Source organism: Tachyglossus aculeatus, chromosome 17, assembly GCF_015852505.1.
Source record: "Tachyglossus aculeatus isolate mTacAcu1 chromosome 17, mTacAcu1.pri, whole genome shotgun sequence".
NCBI classification, from domain to species: Eukaryota; Metazoa; Chordata; class Mammalia; order Monotremata; family Tachyglossidae; genus Tachyglossus; species Tachyglossus aculeatus.
The window spans coordinates 7,130,979-7,154,341 of record NC_052082.1 but is presented as its reverse complement, the minus strand read 5'-3'; the positions used below and the strand labels follow the sequence as shown (position 1 = coordinate 7,154,341).

The following is a 23,363-nucleotide window of genomic DNA, read 5'->3' as shown; positions in this document are numbered from 1 at the left end:
GAAGTACACGTTGGCAATATATAAAGACAGTTCCTACCCAACAGCGGGCTCACAGTCTAGAAGGGGGAGACAGACAACAAAACAAAACATATTAACAAAATAAAATAAATAGAATAAATATGTACAAATAAAATAAAATAAGCACATCCACCACACTAAGCTCTCTTCCCCCCTTCAAAGCCTTACTGAGAGCTCACCTCCTCCAGGAGGCCTTCCCAGACTAAGCCCCCCTTTTCCTCTCCTCCCCATCTCCCCTACTCCCTCCCTCTGCTCTACCCCCCTCCTCACCCCACAGCACTTGTATATATTTGTACATATTTATTATTTTATTTATTTTATAAATGATGTATATATACAAAATTCTATTTATTTTGATGCTATTGATGCCCGTCTACCTGTTTTGTTTTGTTATCTGTCATCCCCCTTCTAGACTGTGAGCCCATTGTTGGATAGGGATTGTTTTATCTGTTTCCGAATTGTACTTTCCAAGTGCTTAGTACAGTGCTCTGCACACCGTAAGTGCTGAATAAATATGATTAAACGAATGAATGAATATAGCTTTAGGTGAGCAAAGTGGGACTGGCAGGACTGTAAAGGGAAAGTCCTGAGACTCGAATTGGGGCTGGGAGGGTCAGCGTGACCTAATGGAAATAGCACAGTCTAAGGAGTCAGAAGACCTGGGTTCTAATCCCGGTTCTGCCACTCATCTGCTCTGTGACCTTCGGTTCTCAGTGCCTCAGTTACCTCATCTGGGAAATGGGGATTAAATGTGTGAGCCCTGTGGGGGACAGGGACTGGGTTTGACTCGATTATCTTGTATCTATCCCAGTGCTTAAGACAACGCCTAGCACATAGTAAGCACCTAACATATACCACGGTTATTATTGTTATGATTATTATTAATGCTTTCTAGCAGCAAAAATATGAGTTGTTTCATCAATCAATCAATCAATCAGTGGTATTTACTGAGCTCTAACCACTCCTCCTTCTAGACTGTGAGCCCGCTATTGGGTAGGGACCGTCTCTGTATGTTGCCAAATTGTACTTCCCAAGTGCTTAGTACAGTGCTCTGCCCACAGTAAGCGCTCAATAAATACGATTGAATGAATGAATGAATGAATGAAAGTGTGCAGAACACCGTGTGAAGCGCTGGGGAGAGTACAATACAATAGACTTGGTAGATCCAATCCCTGTCTATAACGAGTTTACAGCCCACAGGAGGGGCTTACAGTCTACAAGCCTATGGGTCCATCATGGCTAGATGGAGAGATGGGAGGGAAAAATGGAGAGGAACCCATTAAAAGATGCCCCCCGTGGGACAACCTGATCACCTTGTAACCACCCCAGCGCTTAGAACAGTGCTTTGCACATAGTAAGCGCTTAATAAATGCCATCATTATAATTAAAAGATGCCACATACAGGAAATCTCCTTAATCCGCATATTTTCTTTATATCTTTCCTAGCCTTGTTTTCACTGGGACTATTTCCTTGCAAGTCGAGAAGAATGGACCATCCATTATGAATGTATGCTCAGATGACTTGTGGGGGCAAGCAGCATGGAAGTAGCCCGAGCCTGGGAGCCCGAGGACCTGGGTTCTAATCCCAGCTCTGCCACTCATCTGCTATGCGGCTTTGGAAAAGCCATTAACTTCTTTGTGCTTCAGTTTATCTCATCTGCAAACAAGGGATTAAAACTATAAGACCCATGTGGGACACAGGCTGTGTCCAACCTGATTAGCTTGTACCTATCCCAGGGCTTAGTACAGTGCCCATCACATAGTAAACGCTTAACAAGTACCATTAAAAAACCAAAAAAAAACAGCACAAACACAAACAGACAAAGACGATGAGACACCTCTGTGACACTGGGCACCATTTAAGGCCCCAAACAGTTAATCACCTGCTCTTGGGCATTTGATAATAATAATAATAATAATGGCATTTATTAAGCGCTTACTACTTGCAAAGCACTGTTCTAAGAGCTGGGGAGGTTACAAGGTAATCAGGTTGTTCCATGGGGGCTCACAGTCTTAATCCCCATTTTACAGATGAGGGAACTGAGGCACAGAGAAGTGAAGTGACTTGCCCAAAGTCACACAGCTGACAATTGGCGGAGCCGGGATTTGATGACTTGTGGATCTCAGCTGCCTCCCTGATTATTATTGTACTTACCCTTGTGGGAATTACCCGAGAGACACAGAGAGAATTCTTTCCTAATTGTGATGGCATTTATTAAGAGCTCCATTTGTGCTAAGCACAGAAGCAGATACAATGTTATGAGAGCAGATACAGTCTCCCTCTCACACAGGGCTCACAATCTATTAGCCCTAGTTTACTGATGAGGAAACTGAGGCCCTGAGAGATTGTAACGGGCCCAAGATCACAACGGTTCAATGGCATAGCCAGGCCTCGAACCCAGGTCTCACAAACTCTTCCTACAAGGCCACACTGCCTCCTCATATTTAGATTTTCCTGGCCTCTTGAGAAAGAAAAAGTCCCCAGGTCTGCTTCAGAAATGCTGAGAAATTAATGGCTCCAGATGTGTTGGTGTAACAGTAACTTGGAAAAGCACGTGTTTTAGTTTTTCCAGGGATTTTTTCAAACCCAAATGAGACTGCACAACAACACGTTGATATAGCCTCTGAATTTTGGGAATCTTTGATTTGTCTTTTAGTAGTACCAGCCGGGGAAAGAACGGCCTACTCTGTGGTAGGTACTCGGAGATTGACAGAGAGAATCGTTTCCACTTCTCAATGTGATAGCTTCAGGATGCTTTCATTTGAAGAAGTCTATGAGAGTGATTTCAAGTTGCCTATTTTAAAAACGACGAAGATGAGAGCCAAAAAACAGGACATAAATTTAGTGCCGAGGATTAAATTTTATGTTATCTAAAGATTTTTTGGAAGTAATAATAATAATAATAATAATAACAATAATAATAATAATAATAATAATAACATTGGCATTTGTTAAGCATTTACTATGTGCCAAGCTAAGCGCTGGGGTAGATACAAGGTAATCGGGTTGTCCCATGTGGGGCTCACAGTCTTCATCCCCATTTTACAGATGAGGTAACTGAGGCACAGAGAAGGTTAAATGACTTGTCCAAGGTCACACGGCTGACAAGCGGTGGAGCAGGGACTAGAACCCATGATCTCTGACTCCCAAGCCTGTGCTCTTTCCACTAAGCCACGCTGAAATGCTTAATATGTGTCATGCACTGGGCTATTCATTCATTCAATCGTATTTATTGAGGACTTACTGTGTGCAGAGCACTGTACTAAGCACTGTACTAAGCACTTAGCACTATGCACTGGGGTAGGTGTAAGAGAATACCTCAGACATATCAGAATTTGATGATTTTGTAGTTACGCAACTCAAAGATTAACTCAGTCATCCTTTGGAACACAGTTTCAGAAAAAAAACTATTTTACTCAATATGTTGATCTACAGATATGAACTAAAAAAACAAGTAATTGCTTTGGGTTATCGAGAGTCATTTCTGCATACTCTATCCTTTCCAGTCAGGTTATATTTCATCCACCGTCATAGAGACAAATCAACTCAAACGATACTTTATTCTGAGAGAGACTTTTCTCCCCTCCATTGGTCAATAAGTCAGTTTTAGAAGCTTCTCGTCAGAAGAGAAATGACTTCCCTGCTCAAATTTCATCACGAGGTCATCGCCGGTAGCAGCAGCAGCGGCAAAACAGGCGGTTGGATTAATAATGGCCTTGCCTTATATCTGCCTTCGTTTTGTTCCAATCGAAAGAGAACATCTCGACAGCAAAACTAACGTGACGGTTGGGTGAAAGACGCCATCTGGTCCCTTCTTTGGCCAGAAATACGGCTTTAAAAATCCAGCCTCACTCTCGATCTCTGCTCTTCCCCAGAGAAAGATGAATGGACACGTGTCAGGTTCTAGTGGGGGCCTTCCTGCAGCCCCCAAAATAAGCCCTTGGGAGAGGAGAATAGAATTAGAAGGCACCGTCCCTGCTCTCAAGATGCTTACAGTCCAATTGGGGAGTCCATTTTCGCCCTCCCCTCCTTCTAGTAAAACACACAGCTAGCGGGCCACGTGTCCAGTTTTGTGTCAGCGGAGCGTGTCCCCATTCCTTTCAACCTGGTACAGGTATTTTAAGCACCCAGTGGCCCTTCGCTTTGGCCCCTGCCACTGAGTAGGAAGCAGCATGGCCTAGTAGATAGAGTTTGGGCCTGGGTATGAGAAGGATCCGGGTTCAAATCCCAGCTCCACAACTTGTCTTCCATGTGACCTTGGGCTAATAATAATAATTATTATTACAGCATTGATTAAGCACTTATTATGTGCAAAGCACTGTTCTAAGCCCCGGGCAGGATACAAGGTGATCAGGTTGTCCCACAGAGGTCTCACAGTCTTAATCCCCTTTTTACAGATGAGGTCACTGAGGCACAGAGAAGTTAAGTGACTTGCCTAAAGTCACACAGCTGACAGTTTTTTGCTTCACTGTGCCTCAGTGACCTCATCTGTAAAATGAGGATTAAGACCGTGAGCCCCATGTGGGACAGGGACTGTGTCCAACCTGATTAGCTTATGTCTACCCCAGCACTTAGAACAGTGCCTGGCACATAGTAAGCGCTGAACAAATTCCATAAAATAAAATAAGGGAATGCCATGGTTTGGAAGGGGAACCCATGGTCAGAGGGACCAGGGAGGAGTTTACAGTGGCTCTGAAGTAATGAGTTTATCCACCGATAAACTCAACAATTCTTAAGATTTTTCAAACTCCCCAAAGATCATTTTCTTGGGCGTATGTACACATTCTTATGGGGAATTTATGTGACATTTACCACTTCAGGCTGACAAAGGGGTGCCCAGAATCCTTTATCCCCACATCCCTGCCTCTGGACCCCTCTCTTCCGTAACGCAAATACTTAAGTCTGATTATTCATCGCATTTGCCAAGTGCTTCACTGGGGCAAGGCACCATATAGAGCCTCAGGAAAAGTTTCAAGTAGAGCCATTCCAACTCCGAGGCCGGCCCCCTGATAGCTCCTGATCTGAAAGGAAATCATGGGGTGTGAAGGAGTGGTCAACTGTTCACAGACACAAGGAAAGAAATCCCATAATAAACAAAACAGAGGAACGAATGAATTTATTACTCTATTTTACTTGTACCTATTTACTATTCTATTTATTTTATTTTGTTAATATGCTTTGTTTTGTTGTCTGTCTCCACCTTCTAGACTGTGAGCCCGCTGTTGTGTAGGAACCGTCTCTATATATTGCCAACTTGTACTTCCCAAGCGCTTAGTACAATTCTCTGCACACAGTAAGCGCTCAATAAATACAATTGAATGAATGAATGAATGAATAAAACCATACTGCAACAAGTAATTATGGTGTTCGTTAAGTGCTTACTATGTGCCAAGCACTGTTCTAAGCCTTGGGGTAATAGAAGTTAATCAGGTTAGACATAGTCCCTGTCCCACACGGGGCCCGCAGTCTAAGTGTGAGGGAGTAGAATTTAATCCCCATTTTAAAGATGAGGTAACTGAGGCAGAGAGAGCCCAGGTTTCCTGATTCCCAGGTCCGTGCTCTTTCCGCCAGGCCACGCTGCTTTTCCTTATACTTAAAGAAAAAAATGTTAGTTCACTCCATCAACCAACCCATTGTTGAGGCCTTCTTGTATGCAGAGCACTGTATTAAACCCTTGGGAGAGCACAACCTCGTTAAAAGATGTAACCCCTGCTTTAGAGAGTTTACAGTCTAGCAGGGGAGACTGACACAAAACAATCTGCAGATAAAAGAGAAAAGAAAAATGGGTATGAACTTGAGAAGTGCTCAAATGGCAGAGGTTCGAAATCTACCCATCCCACGGCTGAATAATGACCTTCACCTCACCTCCCCCTGCTCTTTGGCCTCACACCTGAGTAATTCATTCAATCGTATTTATTAAGCGCTTCCTTTATGTAGAGCACTGTACTAAGCCCTTGGGAAGTACAAGTTGGCAACATATAGAGACGGTCCCTACCGAACTACGGGCTCACAGTCTAGAAAGGGGAGACAGACAACAAAACAGAACATGTAGACAGGTGTAAAAATCATCAGAACAAATGGAATTATAGCTATATGCACATCATTAGCAAAATAAAGAGAATAGTAAATATGTACAAGTAAAATAAATAGGGTAATAAATCTGTACAGCTATATACAAGTGCTGTGGGGAGGGGAAGGAGGTAGGGCGGGGGAATGGGGAGGAGGAGAGGAAAAAGGGGGCTCAGTGTGGGAAGGCCTCCTGGAGGAGGTGAGCTCTCAGTAGGGCTTTGAAGGGAGGAAGAGAGCTAGCTTGGCGGATGGGCAGAGGGAGGGCATTCCGGGCCAGGGGAAGGACATGGGCTGGGGGTCGATGGTGGGATGGGTGAGAACAAGGCCCAGTGAGGAGGTTAGCGGCGGGAGAGGAGCGGAGGGTGCGGGCTGGGCTGGAGAAGGACAGAAGGGAGGTGAGGTAGGAGGGGGCGAAGTGATGAAGACTGGCTGCAGCTGTAGAGTAGGAGCCATAGCAGAGGAGGCCCCCAGCTGAGGAGAAGGTTAGAGATGACATAAATAACACTGCTAGAGGGGAAGAACTCATGAGAACAGAGGGTTTAAGCTAATTGGCTCTGCTCCTTCATCTCCCCGCTCAAGGAAGAGTTGAAGAGCTTAGTGCTTTTGAAGGCCTGGGTAGAAAAGCCCCTGCCCCATTCCCACCCCCATGTCAGCCTTGAGTTCAGCAAGAAGTTACCCTGGTAAGCATGAAGATAGCAGATCTGGAGAGCAGATCAAATCTGCCTGTCAATAGATCATGAACAGTCTCATTGGGACATCACATCCATTGGGACATCATAGCCCAGACAGATGAAGTGGAATGGGCCTTTTTAGTATCTCGAGTTGGTCTGCTCACTCTCACCCGTCTGTTTTCCTCCCTTCCCCTAGGCGGACACCATCAGTCGCCAAAATGAAACTCGGCCGGTTGGGAAAAATCGCCCTTGTCGTTCTGGTGGTGTTGATAGCTGTGGCAGCCATCGGTCTCATTATTTACTTTGTGGTCTATGGTGAGTATCGGTCCTAGCTTAGTTCCCTGGTGGTCATGTTCCCAGTACCCTGCATGGCTCAGTGGAAAGAGCACGGGCTTTGGAGTCACAGGTCATGGGTTCAAATCCTGACTCTGCCAGCTGTCAGCTGTGTGACTTTGGGCAGGTCACTTAACTTCTCTGGGCCTCAGTTACCTCATTTGCAAAATGGGGATTAAAACTGTGGCACAACCTGATCACCTTGTAACCTCCCCAGCACTTAGAACAGTGCTTTGCACATAGTAAGCACTTAACTATTATTATTATTATTATTATTATTATTACCCTTCCTTCTCTCCCAAAGACCACTTTTTCCAAACTTCTTTGGGAAAGAGATCTCTGGTAATACAAATCATCCTCTCTTTAGTAAAATGCGGATTAAAACTGTGAGTCCCCTGTGGGATACCCTGATCACCTTGTAACCTCCCCAGCACTTAGAACAGTGCTTTGCACATAAATACCATTATTATTATTATTATTATTATCCTTCCTTCTCTCCCAAAGACCACTTTTTCCAAACTTCTTAGGGGAAAGAGATCTCTGGTAATAGAAATCACCCTCTCTCTTGAGATGGATTCATTAAAAAAAAATAACATCCCAGAACACTCATTTCTGGTGGGCAGGGTTTGTGTCTGCCAACTCTGTTGTACTGTACTCTCCCAAGTGCTTAGTACAGTGCTCTGCATCAAGAAATTTGATTGATGGATTGACTTGGTTAAAGTCATCTACCAGTCACTGGGTTGTGAGTCTAAAGTAGGCACTGGCCTCTTCTTTGGGACAACAAAATCCACACCCCCTCCATCATACAAGCTTCCCTTGTATCAGAGTTCACTGTATATGGAGAATATAGCCAGGGACAGTCAGTCAATCAGTGGCATTAATTTTGTGCTCACTTTGTTAAGCATTCACCCTGTGCCAAGTATTGTGCTGAGGTACATACAAGACAATCAGGTTCCACATGGGGCTTACAGTCTAAATAGAAGAGAGAACAGGGAGTGAATCTCCATTTTAATTTGGCATTTGAGGGAACCGAGGCACAGAGAAGCTCAGTGACTCGCCCAGGGTCACAGACCTGAGATTAGAATCCAGGTTCTCTGAGTCCCAGGCCTGTGTTCTTTCCACTAGGCACCTTGCCTCTGTGTGTGCTTTACTGTGCACAGAGCACTGCGGTAAAACTCCTGGGAGAGTATATTAGGGTTGGTGGACACGGTCCTTGCCCCCAAAGAGCTTACAATTTCATTTGTGCAGTCACAGTCTAGTAGTAGGAAAAAAAAAATAGTGGTATTAAGTGCTTACTTTGTGCCAGGTACTGTACGAAGCGCTGGGGTAGATACACAATAATCATGGAGGACACGGTCCCTGTCCCACATGGGGCTCACAGTCTAAAGAGTAGCAATAGCATTTACTAAGCACCTGCTGTGTGCAGAGCACTGTGCTAAGTACTGGGAGAGAGTACATAGATGAGAATTAGACACAGTCACTCTCTCTCATGAAGCTCACGATCTAAGTCTAGACACCAAAGTTTTAGTTTGAGGAACTGCTCTGAGGGCTGTCTATAATGAGCTTTGGGGACAGTCATTCATTCAACCATTTTTATTGAGTGCTTATTCATTCATTCATTCAATCATATTTATTGAGCGCTTACTGTGTGCAGAGCACTGTACTAAGCGCTTGGGAAGTACAAGTTGGCAACATATAGAGACGGTCCCTACCCTGTGGGCTCACAGTCTAGAAGATATTGTGTGCAGAGCATCATGGACACCTGTGGAACGTCCTTCTGTTACATCTTCATGTGCAACATTATTAGGATTTAGTATCAAGGTTGCTTTTAAAGATGAAAATCAAAATCAGTCTTAAAATGCATCCCCTGGCCCATTGGCACTGCCCACGGTGATCACTCAATAGATATCAGGGCTATAACTACGGCTTTGGGACTCCAGGCCAGATATAGAGGTTTCCCCTCAAGTCTCCCCAAACAAAGCAAAGAAGCATTTGTCTTCTGAACACTGAGGTGGTCCCTGCCTTGACTCACTTTCTTTGTTGAACTAATCCGTGGAGAACTCCCAAGGAGCACTCCTCTTTGGTGACATAATTTCTGGTTTAATGTCCCCTTCTTTTTTCCCTTTCCCTCTAAACCGGGTTTACAGGTTTTTCCCCCATCCTGCCCTGAAACCCTGAGCTGAGGAAAATTTTCCTGACTTGTTCTGTTCCGTCCCTGGTGCCTGTGATTAGGTGCTGGAGGAAACTCTTCCTTCTCCTGCTGTCCCCTCCCAAGCCTCACCCTAAGGTATCTATTGGGTGGTTATTTCTGTGGGAGATAATACTTAAGAGGCTGAGGCAACTTTTCTGGGTAATGAGTAATGAAATAGAGCAGAGTCTGTAACTCTTACCTACGGGATCAATTGCAGAACATGGTGGAGTGGGGTTTTAAGGAGCATATGGAGGAATAACAACCTGGCTTTGTGAAAAGAGCACAGATCTGAGAGTCAGAAGATCTGAGTTCTAATCATAACTGTGACACTTGCCTACTGTGTGACTTCGGGCATCAATCAATCAATCAATCGTATTTATTGAGCGCTTACTATGTGCAGAGCACTGTACTAAGCGCTTGGGAAGTACAAATTGGCAACACATAGAGACAGTCCCTACCCAACAGTGGGCTCACAGTCTAAAAGACTGAACTTTTTTTAATGGCATTTATTAAGCGCTTGCTATGTACAAAGCATTGTTCTAAGTGCTGGGGAGGTTACAAGGTGATCAGGTTGTCTCACAGTCTTAATCCCCATTTTTACAAATTAGGCAACTGAGGCACAGAGAAGTTAAGTAACTTGCCCAAAGTCACCCAGCTGACAATTGGCAGAGCTGGGATTTGAACCCATGACCTCTGACTCCAAAGCCCGGGCTCTTTCCACTGAGCCACGCTGCTTCTCAAGCTGCTAACTTTTCTGTGCTTCCAGTTTCCTCATCTACAAAACGGGGGCCATTCATCTGACTTAGACCGGAAGCCCCATGAGAGAGAGGGATTGTGTCTGACCTGGTTATCTGATGGATTAATACAGGGCTGGACATGGAGAAAGAGCTTAACAAATACCACAGATTATCTTACTAGATTTTTTTATCCAACGGATACAAATTGTCCTGCTGTGACTGATCACTCCCAACCTGGCTTGCAATCCCAGCTCCTTCGTGTGTGTGCTGTGTGACCTTGAACAAATCATTTAACTTCTTTGTGCCTCAGTTACCTCATCTGCAAAATAGAGCCCCAGGTAAAATGGGGACCAAGACTGTGAGCCCCATGTGGGACATAGATTTTGTCCAACTTAACAAACTTATATCTACCCCAGTGCTGAGAACAGTGCCTGGCACAGAGTAAGCACTAAACAAATGCCATAAAAAAAAACACTAATTTACCCTAAAAGTGTTAATTTACCCTAATTTAATTTACCCTAAAAGTTCAAGTGCTCAGTACAGGGCAATTCACCTTGTGGGTAGTGACTATCTGCTGCTGCCACTGTCAGTGCTGCTACTATTAATTAGTTGCACACAGTAAATGCTCAGTTTATGGGATTGAATACTACTAATAAGAAACTGGAAGATAACAGGCTTCATTTCTTTTCCTCTCCATTGTCCCAGATCCAAATGCATATACATTCATGTAGGAAGCCTAATCATTAGGATTTTCTGTTTCCCAATCTTCTATTTTTTTCTCTTGATTGCCATATCTCTCACTTCTCTTCCACGTGGCAAGGGTTTAATCTCAACTGATATTTTCATTCTTTCCCTGTTTTTATTATTGTCTTTTATGGATCACTCTTTTCTCCACCAACTTTGTGTTATATATTAATGGTACTAGTTAAGCACTTGGTATGTGCCAAGCACTGTTTTAAACACTAAGGTAGATACAAGTTAAACATGTTGGACACAGTTCCTGTCCCCCCGAGGTTCACACTCTTAATCTCCATTTTACAGATGAGGTAATCGAGGTCCAAAGAAGAGACGTGACTTGCCCGAGGTCACACAGCAAACATGTGGCAGAGCCAGGATTAGAATCCAGGTCCTTCTCACTCCCAGGCCCATGCTCTATCGGATAACCTGGCCGTCATGTCCTTGAGAAGCAACGTGGCTCAGTGGAAAGAGCCCGGGCTTTGGAGTCAGTGGTCATGGGCTCAAATTCCGGCTCCACCACTTGTCAGCTGTGTGACTTTGGGCAAGTCACTTCACTTCTCGGCTTCAGTTACCTCATCTGTAAAATGGGGATTAAGACTGTGAGCCCCACGTGGGACAACCTGATCACCTTGTATCCCCCCGAGCGCTTAGAACAGTACTTTGCACAATAGTAAGTGCTTAATAAATGCCAATATTATTATTATTATTATTGAGGTCAGGGATCATATCTTCTAATTCTACTGCACTCCCCTATGGTTAGGACAGTGATGCAACAATAATGTTACATCAGAGTCACTCACTCCATTGTATTTATTGAACTCTATACTAAGCTCTTGGGAGAATACAACAGATTTGGTAAATGTGTTTCCTACCCCCAGGAGCTTACAGTCCAGAGGGGGAGACAGACAGTAAAATAAATTTCAGTTATGGACATTCATTCATTCAATCGTATTTATTGAGCGCTTATTGTGTGCAGAGCACTGTACTAAGCGCTTAGCACAGTACTAAGTGCTTAAAGGCTATCAATCAATCAATCATATTTATTGAGCTCTTACTGTGTGCAGAGCACTGTACTAAGCGCTTGGGAAGTACAAGTTGGCAACATATAGAGACGGTCCTTACCCAACAGTGGGCTCACAGTCTAGAAGGGGAAGACAGAGAACAAAACAAAACATATTAACAAAATAAAATAAATAGGATATGTACAAGTAAAATAAATAAATAAATAGAGAAATAAATGCATACAAACATATATACATATATACAGGTGCCTAGATGAGATAGAGGAGAGAGGGAGTTGGGGGAAAAGAGGGTTTAATCGGGGAAGTTCTCTTGGAAGAGTTGTGATTTTAACCTTGTAGGCCATAATCAATCATGTGCAGAGCACTGTATTCATTCAGTCACTCATTCAATCATTTATTGAGTACTTACCGCGTGCAGAGCACTGTAATAAGTGTTTGGGAGAGTACGGTAGAACAATAAACAGCCACCTTCCCTGCCAACAATGAGCTTACATTCTTAAGCAACTGGGAGAGTACAATACGAAAGCACTGTAAAATTCAATAGTGGTTGCCCATCTACCTCCACGTCAAACAGGAACTCCTTACCATTGGATTTAAAGCTCTCAATCACCTTGTTCCCTCCTACCTTTCGTTTCTGATTTTCTCCTACAAGCCAGCCCTCAGCATCCTGCTCCTTTGAGGCCTACCTATCCACTAAACATCAATATCTCATCGGCCTCACTGCTGACCTTTCACCCATGTCCTGCCTGTGGCCTGTACCTCTCTCCCCGCCTCAGGTCCTACAGATGATAATAATAATGATGGTATTTGTTAAGCGCTTACTATGTGCAAAGCACTGTTCTAAGCACTGGGGAGGTTACAAGGTGATCAGGTTGTCCCATGGGGGGGCTCACAGTTTTAAATCCCCATTTTACAGATGAGGGAACTGAGGCAGAAAGAAGGGAAGTGACTTTCCCAAAGTCACACAACTGACAGTTGGCGGAGGCAGGATTTGAACCCAGGACCTCTAACTCCAAAGCCCGTGCTCTTCCACTGAGCCATGATGTCATGACATATAAAACAATTCTGCACCTCTGGTGTTCAGAGTCATTCCCAAATCCTATCTCTGTGCACGTGTTCTGGTCGGAAAGCGAGTACACCACAGAGCGGGACAAAAACTAATCTTTTCTGTGAAATTGCTTTGGACACTCTGGCACTCGTTGGGTTGGTTTTCAGGCTGTGCCTGTAAGCATTCACTCTGGTACTTTCTAATACTCAGAAAATGCTGGGAATTTAAGGAATGTATACATTTGGCTACTCAGGATCATTGCTCCCACCTTCAAAGCCTTATTTAAAGCACATCCCCATCTAGGCCCTCATTTCCTCTTCTCCCACTCCTTTCTGCATCACCCTCGCACTTGGATTTGTACCCATTATTTTCCCCACCCTCAGCCCCACAACACTTTTATGTATATACCCATAATTTATTTAAAGTGTGTCTTCCCCTCTAGACTGTAAACCCCTTGTAAGCTCCCAACTCTGTTATGTTGTATGCTCTCCAGCACTTTAGGCAGTGCTCTGCACACAATAAATGCTCAATAAATATAATTGATTGAATTGGTAGATGTGGTCCTTGCCCACAAGGAGTTTACAGTCTGTAGACATGCCACCATCTTTGCCTACTCTGATAGAGAAATAGCAGTCCCTAGGTCAGAAGGTGATGCGGGTCTATGGCGACCAGATGCCTGGAAGGTTGCAAGAACATTCATTTTCCCCTCTTTTCCTCATAGGGAAGACGCCATTCTATTACCACATCCGCTTTAAAATCAATAACGTTGACTACAATACCAACTTTGAGAAGCTGCACTCCCCAGAGTCCCTAAAACTTGGCGAGAGGATAGAGTCTTTGGTAAGTTTAGATTTTTTTTTCAATGATGATGATGATGATGGTGACGATGATGGTATTAAGCCTTTACTATGAGTCAGGTACTCTACTAAGCACCGGGGTGGATACAAGCAAATTGTATCTCATTTTAGAGATGAGGTAACTGGGGCCCGTAGAATAATAAGAATTGTATTTGTTAAATGCTTATTGTGTGCCTGGCCCTGCACTAAGCGTCGGGGTGGGCGCTTTGCTTGTATTCACAAGCAAAGTACCTCTTACAGTTGAGGGAACTGAGGCACAGATAATAATAATAATAATGATAGCATTTGTTAAGCGCTTAATAATGATAGCATTTATTAAGCGCTTACTATGTGCAGAGCACTGCTCTAAGCGCTGGGGGGGATACAAGGTGATCAGGTTGTCACATGGGGGGCTCACAGTCTTAATCCCCATTTTACAGATGAGGGAACTGAGGCTCAGAGAAGTTAAGTGACTTGCCCAAGGTCACACAGCAGAAATGTGGCAGAGCAGGGATTTGAACCCGTGACCTCTGATTTCCAAGCCTGTGCTCTTGCCACTGGGCCACGCTGAAGCAGCGTAGCCCAGTGGACAGAGCATGGGCTTGGGAGCCAGAGGTTGTGGGTTCTAATAATACTAATGATGGTATGTATTAAGCGCTTACTATGTTTAAAGCACTGTTCTAAGAGCTGGGGGTGGGGGTTACAAGATGTTCAGGTTGTCCCACGGGGGGCTCACAGTCTTAATCCCTGTTTTACAGATGAGGGAACTGAGGCACAGAGAATTGACAATTGGTGGAGAAGTGAAGTGACCTGCCCAAGGTCACAAGGCAGACAAGCGGTGGAGCCGGGATTAGAACCCATGACCTTGTGACTCCCATGCTGTATCCACTTCATCACTCTTTTTCACCCAATGCTCTCGGATGGGTCACCTCCAGAACCCAGGCTGGCAATTCCCAGGAACCGCCGGGGAGGAAGTGGAATGTCGGACCCTTTGGGAACGGAAAAGCAGCAGGGCGTAGTGGATAGAGCACAGGCCTGAGAATCAATAGGTCACGGGTTCTAATCCCACTCCACCACTTGCCTACTGTGTGACCTGGGGCGAGTCACTTCACTTCTCTGTGCCTCGGTTACCTCATCTATAAAATGGGGATTGAGACTGTGAGACCCACATGGGACAGGGACTGTTTCCAACTCAATTTGCTTGCAACCACCCCAGCATTTAGTACAGTGCCGGGAACATAGTAAGTCTTTAACAAGTACCGTCGTTATTATTCATTCATTAATTTCTATTTATTGTCTGTTTACTGTGTGCAGTCAATCAATCAATCATATTTATTGAGCGCTTACTGTGTGCAGAGCACTGTACTGAGCACTTGGGAAGTACAAGTTGGCAACATATAGAGACAGTCCCTACCCAACAGTGGGCTCGCAGTCTAAAAGGGGGAGACAGGGAACAAAACCAAACATACTAACAAAATAAAATAGAATAGATATGTACAAGTAAAATAAATAAATAGAGTAATAAATATGTACAACCATATATACATATATACAGGTGCCGTGGGGAAGGGAAGGAGGCAAGATGGGGGGGACGGGGAGGGGACTCAGCGTGGGAAGGCCTCCCGGAGGAGGTGAGCTCTCAGTAGGGCCTTGAAGGGAGGAAGAGAGGACACACATACACACCCCTCGAGGTTGTTGCGAAGCGGCCAGGCGGTTTTAGAAAACACAACACCTCGAGCGAAAGCAGGGCTCTGCCCGAGTACTGTACTGAACTCTTGGGAGAGTACAATAAAAAGTAGACACAATCCCTACCCACAGTGAGTTTACAGTCTAGAAGGGGGGAGACAGACATCAACATGAATGAATACAATCACAGATATGTACACAAGTGCTGTGGGGCTCGGAGTGGGGAAGAACAAAGGGAGCAAGTCAAGGCAATGCAGAAGGGAGTCGGAGATGGGGATGCGTTGGGGGGCTTAATCTGGGAAGGCCTCTTGGAGGAGATGTGCCTTCAAGAAAGCTTTGAAGGAGGGCAGAGTCATTATCTGTTCGATTTGAAGAGGGAGGCTTTCCAGGCCAGAGACAGCATGTGGGACAGAGATCAGTGACGACACAGGCGAGATGGAGACACAATAAGAAGGTTAGCACTAGAGGACTGAAGTGTGCGGGCTGGATTGTAGAAGGACAGAAGCAAGATGAGGTAAGAGGGAGCAAGGTGATAGAATGCTTTAAAGTTAATGGTGAGGAGTTTTTGTTTGATGTGGAGGTGGATGGGCAACCACTGGAGATTTCTGAGGACCGGGGTGACATGTCCCGAATGATTTAGTAGAAAAATTACCCGGGCAGCAGAGCCAAGTATGGACTGGAGTGGGAAGAGGCAGGGAGATCAGCAAGGAGGCTGATGCAGTAATCCAGGCAGGATAGGATGAGTGATTGTGAGCCCGCTGTTGGGTAGGGACCGTCTCTATATGTCACCAACTTGTACTTCCCAAGCGCTTAGCACAGTGCTCTGCACACAGTAAGCGCTCAATAAATACGATTGAATGAATGAATTGTATGGACGTGGTAGAAGTTGGATGGAGAGGAAAGGGCGGATTTTAGAGCTGTTGTGAAGGCAGGACTGACAAGATTTAGGGATGGATTGAATATAATAATAATAATAATGATGGCATTTATTAAGCGCTTACTACATGCCAAGCACTGTTCTAAGTGCTGGGGAGGTTACAAGGTGATCAGGTTGTCCCACAGGGGGCTCACAGTCAAGCCCCATTTTACAGACGAGGTAACTGAGGCACAGAGAAATTAAGTAACTTGCCCAAAGTCACCCAGCTGACAATTGGCAGAGCTGGGATTTGAACCCATGACCACTGACTCCAAAACCCAGACTCTTTCCACTGAGCCACGCTGCTTCTCTATCATCATCATCATCAATCGTATTTATTGAGCACTTACTGTGTGCAGAGCACTGTACTAAGCGCTTGGGAAGTACAAGTTGGCAACATATAGAGACAGTCCCTACCCAACAGTGGGCTCACAGTATAAAAGGGAACAAAACCAAACATACTAACGAAATAAAATAAATAGAATAGATATGTACAAGTAAAATAAATAAATAAATAGAGTAATAAATATGTACAAACATATATACATATATACAGGTGCTGTGGGGAAGGGAAGGAGGTAAGATGGGGGGGATGGAGAGGGGGACGAGGGGGAGAGGAAGGAAGGGGCTCAGTCTGGGAAGGCCTCCTGGAGGAGGTGGGCTCTCAGTAGGGCCTTGAAGGGAGGAAGAGAGCTATCTTGGCGGATGGGCAGAGGGATTGGGGGCATTCCAGGCCCGGGGGATGACGTGGGCCAGGGGTCGATGGAGGGACAGGCGAGAACAAGGTACGGTGAGGAGATTAGCGGCAGAGGAGTGGAGGGTGCGGACTGGGCTGGACAAGGAGAGAAGGGAGGTGAGGGAGGAGGGGGCGAGGTGATGGACAGCCTTGAAGCCCAGGGTGAGGAGTTTCTGCCTGATGCGCAGATTGATTGGTAGCCACTGGAGATTTTTGAGGAGTATGTTGAATGACAGAGAGGAGTCAAGTATAACGCCAAGGTTACGGGCTTGTGAGAAAAAAAGGATGGTGGTGCCATCTACAGTGATGGGCATTATTATTATTACTTTTCCAAAGAAACCGGGAGGAGGAGGAGGGGCGAAAGCAGAGCCCCTGGACCACCCTCTCAGCTGCCCTTTTAATGATGCTGCTGTCCTTGGCTGATGGTACTATCAACCCATCCCCTTTCTAGACTGTGAGCCCACTGTTGGGTAGGGACCATCTCTATATGTTGCCAACTTGTACTTCCCAAGCACTTAATACAGTGCTCTGCACACAGTAAGCGCTCAATAAATATGATTGAATGAATGAATGAATGAATGAACCCATCAAGGCTTCTGGGAGAGCCTGGGGGTAACTTTCATCCTTCAAGGTCCTTGAGACAAAGGATCATGCCTACTGTCCTAAGAGCTTAGTAGAGTACTCTGCACACAGTCGGGGCTCAATAAACTTATAAATTCATTCAATTGTATTTATTGAGCACTTACCGTGTGCAGAGCCCTGTACTAAGTGCTTGGAAAGTTGAAAGTCAACTTGGCAAGTCAACAGATAGAGACAATCCCTACCCAACAACGGGATCACAGTCTAGAAGGGGAAGACAGACAACATAGCAAAACAAGAAGACATCAATAGCATCACAGTAGAGAAAAAGAATTATAGATATGTACACATCATTAATAAAATAAATAGAATAATAAATATATACAGATATATACAAGTGGTGTGGAGTGGGGAAGGGGGTAATAATAATAATAATGGCATTTATTAAGCACTTACTATGTGCAAAGCACTGTTCTAAGCGCTGGGGAGGTTACAGAGTGATCAGGTTGTCCCACGTGGGGCTCACAGTCTTTACCCCCATTTTACAGATGAGGTAACTGAGGCCCAGAGAAGTGAAGTGACTTGCCCAAAATCACACAGCTGACAACTGGCAGAGCTGGGATTTGAACCCATGACCTCTGCCTCCAAAGCCCGGGCTCTTTCCACTGACCCACACTGCTTCTGCATGGGTAGAGCAGAGGGAGGGAGTAGGGGTGATGGGGAGGGGAGGAGGAGCAGAGGAAAAAGGGGGCTCAGTCTGGGAAGGCCTATGGAGGAGGTGTGCTTTCAGTAGGGCTTTGAAGGGGGGAAGAGAGCTAGTTTGGTGGATGTGCGGAGGGAGGGCATTCCAGCCCAGAGGTAGGATGTGGGCCGGGGGTCGACGGCGGGACAGGCGAGAACGAGGCCCAGTGAGGAGTTTAGTGGTGGCAGAGGAGCGGAGGGTGCGGGCTGGGCTGGAGAAGGACAGAAGAGAGGTGAGTTAGGAGGGGGCAAGGTGATGGACATCTTTGAAGCCGAGAGTGAGGAGTTTTTGCTTCATACGATGGTTGAAAGGCCACCACTGGAGATTAAATACCATTAATTGACTGAAGGCCCCAGAGGATAGGAGCATGCGAAGTGTCAGCGGGAGGCTCAACTGCTGGAGGGAATTTGTTATTATGCCACCACCGAGGAACTGAAAAATAGAAAAGCGCTTTGCTGTAGGTCCAGGGACCTCTGCTGCATTAGTCACTGGGTAGCCACACTGCTTACTGGATTGCTACCAGTCAGTGGTATTTATTGAGCATTGACTGTATGTGGAGCACTGTACTAGGTGGCGTGGAGAATACAACAGAGTTGGTAGATATGATCCCTGCCCTCAGGGAGTTGACAGCCCTAAGGGACCAGGGGAGATCAGATCATCTCATTGGTTACTGGGTGGACATTAAACAGTGGTATTTATTGAGCACTTACTGTGTGCAGAGCACTGTGCTAAGTGCTTAGGATATGTGTTCAGTTCACTGCTTCAATTTCTGGAGGCCACATGATTGCCGCCTCTGTACAAGTTCCCAGCACTTTTCAGCACACCAAAAGGGCTTAATAAATACTATTACTACTCTGTGATCAGATTGTCACCTTGGTTCCTGGGTGACCACGTGATTAGTTCACCTCCTCGGTTACTGTGTGGCTATAAAGTCAACTCCTCTCATTGGTTACTGGTTGGCCATCTGACCAGTTCCTGGGGAGCCGTGTTTGTTGGGTGGCATTTGTTAAGCGCTTACTATAATAGTGATAATAATAATAATAATGATGGCATTTATTAAGCACTTACTATGTGCAAAGCACTGTTCTAAGTTCTGGGGAGGTAACAAGGTGATCAAGTTGTCCCACAAGGGGCTCACAGTCTTCATCCCCATTTTACAGATGAGGGAACTGAGGCCTAGAGAAGTTAAATGACTTGCCCAAAGAGTTGACAAGCGGAGGAGCCGGGATTTGAACCCATGACCTCTGACTCCAAAGCCCGGGCTCTTTCCACTGAGCCACGCTGCCTTATTGATCAATCAATCCTATTTATTGAGTGCCTACTGTGTTCAGATTACCAGACCAAGCACTTGGGAAAGTACACTACAACAGAGTTTGTAGACACATTCCTTGTCTACAATAATAATAATGATGGCATTTATTAAGTGCTTACTATGTGCCAAGCACTGTTCTAAGCACTGGAGGGGGATATAACGTGATGAGGTTGTCCCACAGGGGGCTCACAGTCTTCATTCCCATTTTACGGATGAGGTAACTGAGGCACAGAGAAGTGAAGTGACTTGTCCAAAGTCACACAGCTGACAATTGGCGGAGCCGGGATTTGAACCCATGACTTCTGACTCCAAAGCCCGGGCTCTTTCCACTGAGCCACGATGCTTCTCTCTTCTATTCTCTCTTATCCGCTGTGCCCTGCTTTTTCTGTTGGGTGTAGAGTGCAATTGGAAAAACAACCCTTCAGGGACCTGGCATTATTCCTTTTAAAGCTTTTGGGGTCTTTGTTATTTTCTTTTCCTCGAAACAAAATGACGCGGCGTAAAGCCCCTGCCTAAGGGCCTGGCTGGCATTCTCAGGGGAAGCTTTGGCTTTCAGAACCAAGAAAGGGAAGCCAGGGAGGGAGACTGAGGTAACTGGAGGGAAAGACAGGCCGGGAGGACCTAACACCTTGCTGCAGCACACATTTTCCAGAGTTCCCTGGGGATCCTTTATTCCTGCCAACTCTCAAAGCTCTTCTACTGACCACACCCTTATAATGCAGGGGGAACAATGCGATTTCCAGTGGTCTAAGACTTCTCCACCCTCCTTGCATAATACTAATAATTACGTCATTTAATAAGTGCTTTCTACGTGTCAAGAGCCCGGTAGATGCAAAATAATCAGCTCTCCTCCCGTCCCTATCGCTTCACTTGAGAGGGAATGCAGTCATCTTATTCCCACTGTACAGACGAGGAAACTGAGCACAGATGAAAATAAGTGACTTCCCCAAGCTCACACAAGCAGGTCAGGGCGTGACAGGGATCAGACCTGTCTTCGGAGAACTAGATCCCATGATCTTTCCTTTCCTTCCCTAATCAGGGGCGGGTGGAACAATCCCAAAACGTTCTTAGACAAACATTTACCTCAGGAAGCTGGATTCTGACACCATAGTCTTCTCTCAGGAGTAGTAATGCCAATCCTTGACTCCCACCCTTTTCAGGCCCCCCTCTTGTCTTATGCTGCGTGGCTCAGTGGAAATGGCAGGGGCTTTGGAGTCGGAGGTCATGGGTTCAAATCTCGCCTCCGCCAATTGTCAGCTGTGTGACTTTGGGCAAGTCACTTCACTTCTCCGGGCCTCAGTTACCTCATCTGTAAAAAATGGGGACTAAGACTGTGAGCCCCCGGTGGGCCAACCTGATCGCCTTGTAACCTCCCCAGCGCTTAGAACAGTGCTTTGCACACAGCTGTGTGACTTTGGGCAAGTCACTTAACTTCTCTGTGCCTCAGTTACCTCATCTGTAAAATGGGGATTAATCAATCAATCAATCAATCAATCGTATTTATTGAGCGCTTACTATGTGCAGAGCACTGTACTAAGCGCTTGGGAAGTACAAATTGGCAACACATAGAGACAGTCCCTACCCAACAGTGGGCTCACAGTCTAAAAGGGGGAGACAGAGAACAGAACCAAACATACCAACAAAATAAAATAAATAGGATAGAAATGTACAAGTAAAATAAATAAATAAATAAATAAATAGAGTAATAAATATGTACAACCATATATACATATATACAGGTGCTGTGATTAAGACTGTGAGCCCCACGTGGGACAACCTGATCACCCTGTAACCTCCCCAGCGCTTAGAACAGTGCTTTGCACATAGTAAGCACTTAATAAATGCCATTATTATTATTATTATTATTAATAAATGCCATCATTTTATTATTATTATTATTATGCTGTCAAGTCGTCTCCAATCCATAGCGACATGATGGACGCATCTCTCCCAGAATGCCCACTTCCATCCGCAGTCATTCTGGTAGTAGATCCATTTCTTAGTAAAAATACAGAAATGATTTACCATTCCCTCCTTCCAAGCAGTACACTTGAGTCTCTGCTCTTGACTCTCCCCCGGGCTGCTGCTGCCAGGCACAGGGGACTTTTGACTTGTGGCAGATTGCCTTCCACTCGCTGGCCACTGCCCAAGCTAGGAATGGAATGAGTATGTGTCTACTTGACTCTCCCCCTGGTAGTCGAGAATGGTAGAGTACTGGAAACCCTCCAGGTGTGACCCTGAGAGGGACTCAGGCCCCCTCGCCGTTCCTTATTCTCAGCCCATAACTTTCCGGCATCACAGTCGGTCGGCAGGAACATCTCGGCTTTCCCGAGGGGCTGGCTTTATAAACCTTTCCTCACCATTCCCATTCATTGCCATGATGCTTCTTGTATTATAGTTATTACCGCAACGACACCCCATTCATAACTACAGCACCTGAGCTAATAATATACACAACCTGAAGATGTGAATCATTTAGGAATCGACTGCCGCATACTGAACTTCTAGACTTCTAGACTGTGAGCCCGCTGTTGGGTAGGGACTGTCTCTATGTGTTGCCGACTTGTACTTCCCAAGCGCTTAGTACAGTGCTCTGCACACAGTAAGCGCTCAATAAATATGATTGATTGATTGATTGATTGAACCCAGCACTCATATCACACCTAGGTCACATGACTGCCGCCTCTCGCTTCCTCTTCTGAGGGAAGTTCCCTAGAAGAGACCCCGAAGACTTCATGGCTATTGCTTCCGTACTAATAGGGGGTCACAGAGACAGGTTGATTCATTCATTCATTCCTTCAATCGTATTTATTGAGTGCTTACTGTGTGCAGAGCACTGTACTAAGCGCTTGGGAAATACAAGTTGGCAACATATACAGACGAAAATGGCGGCCCTCACTTTTCAGCCTTGTTTTCGGTTGGAACGGCTGACGGAGGAGTCCTCTTTTGTTTCAAAACTCACCATCATCAATCGTATTTATTGAGCGCTTACTATGTGCAGAGCACTGTACTAAGCGCTTGGGAAGTACAAATTGGCAACATATAGAGACAGTAGTGGGCTCACAGAAGGTCAAGTACCTGATGCAGAGAAGCAGAAGTGCTGAGGAGCACATCCAAGGTGTGGAATCGGCTCTTCCTTCTCACTCTGCGGTATAAAGATTAGATGTCAGTCAGCCTGTATTCATCATCCTCATCAATCATATTTATTGAGCGCTTACTGTGTGCAGAGCACTGTACTAAGTGCTTAGGAAGTACAAGTTGGGCTCTCTTGGTCACTGGTCAATTTTCATCCTTCCATTACCCTCCATTTTGGTTTTCCCAGTCGTATCAACTGATGAAATCCTCTCTGCTTCGATTTCAAAACATGCTTCCGGGGATGCCGGGGCACAGCGTGAAATCACGAAGGGATTGGTTTCTGCCGGGTTATAATCCCAGCTCCACTACTTGCCTGTTGTGTGACTTTAGATAAGTCACTTCACTTCCCTGTGCCTCAGTTTCTTCATATGCAAAGTGGGGATTCAATCCCTGTTCTCTCCTCCACTTAGACTGTGAGTTGCTTGTGGGCTAGAGACTGCCAGTATCGTAGACCTGTTCCCTCAAATATAACTGCTAGATATTTGTATGTATTTATTCCATTTATTTTATTTTGTTAATATGTTTTGTTTTGTTCTCTGTCTCCCCTTCTAGACTGTGAGCCCACTGTTGGGTAGGGACCGTCTCTATATGTT

At 45.3% G+C, this 23,363-nt stretch overlaps 1 protein-coding gene across 1 annotated transcript in view; it reads left to right on the top strand.

Annotated features, from left to right (window-relative positions):
- The first annotated feature begins 3,729 nt into the window (after positions 1-3,729).
- LOC119938987 (transmembrane protease serine 11C-like) overlaps positions 3,730-23,363 on the top strand; it is a 58,933-nt gene continuing 39,299 nt past the window's right edge. The window contains exons 1-4 of the mRNA XM_038758772.1: positions 3,730-3,809; positions 4,777-4,902; positions 6,956-7,074; positions 13,550-13,668. Of these exons, the coding sequence (XP_038614700.1) occupies positions 3,730-3,809; positions 4,777-4,902; positions 6,956-7,074; positions 13,550-13,668 (444 nt within the window). The remainder of the gene's footprint in view (positions 3,810-4,776; positions 4,903-6,955; positions 7,075-13,549; positions 13,669-23,363) is intronic.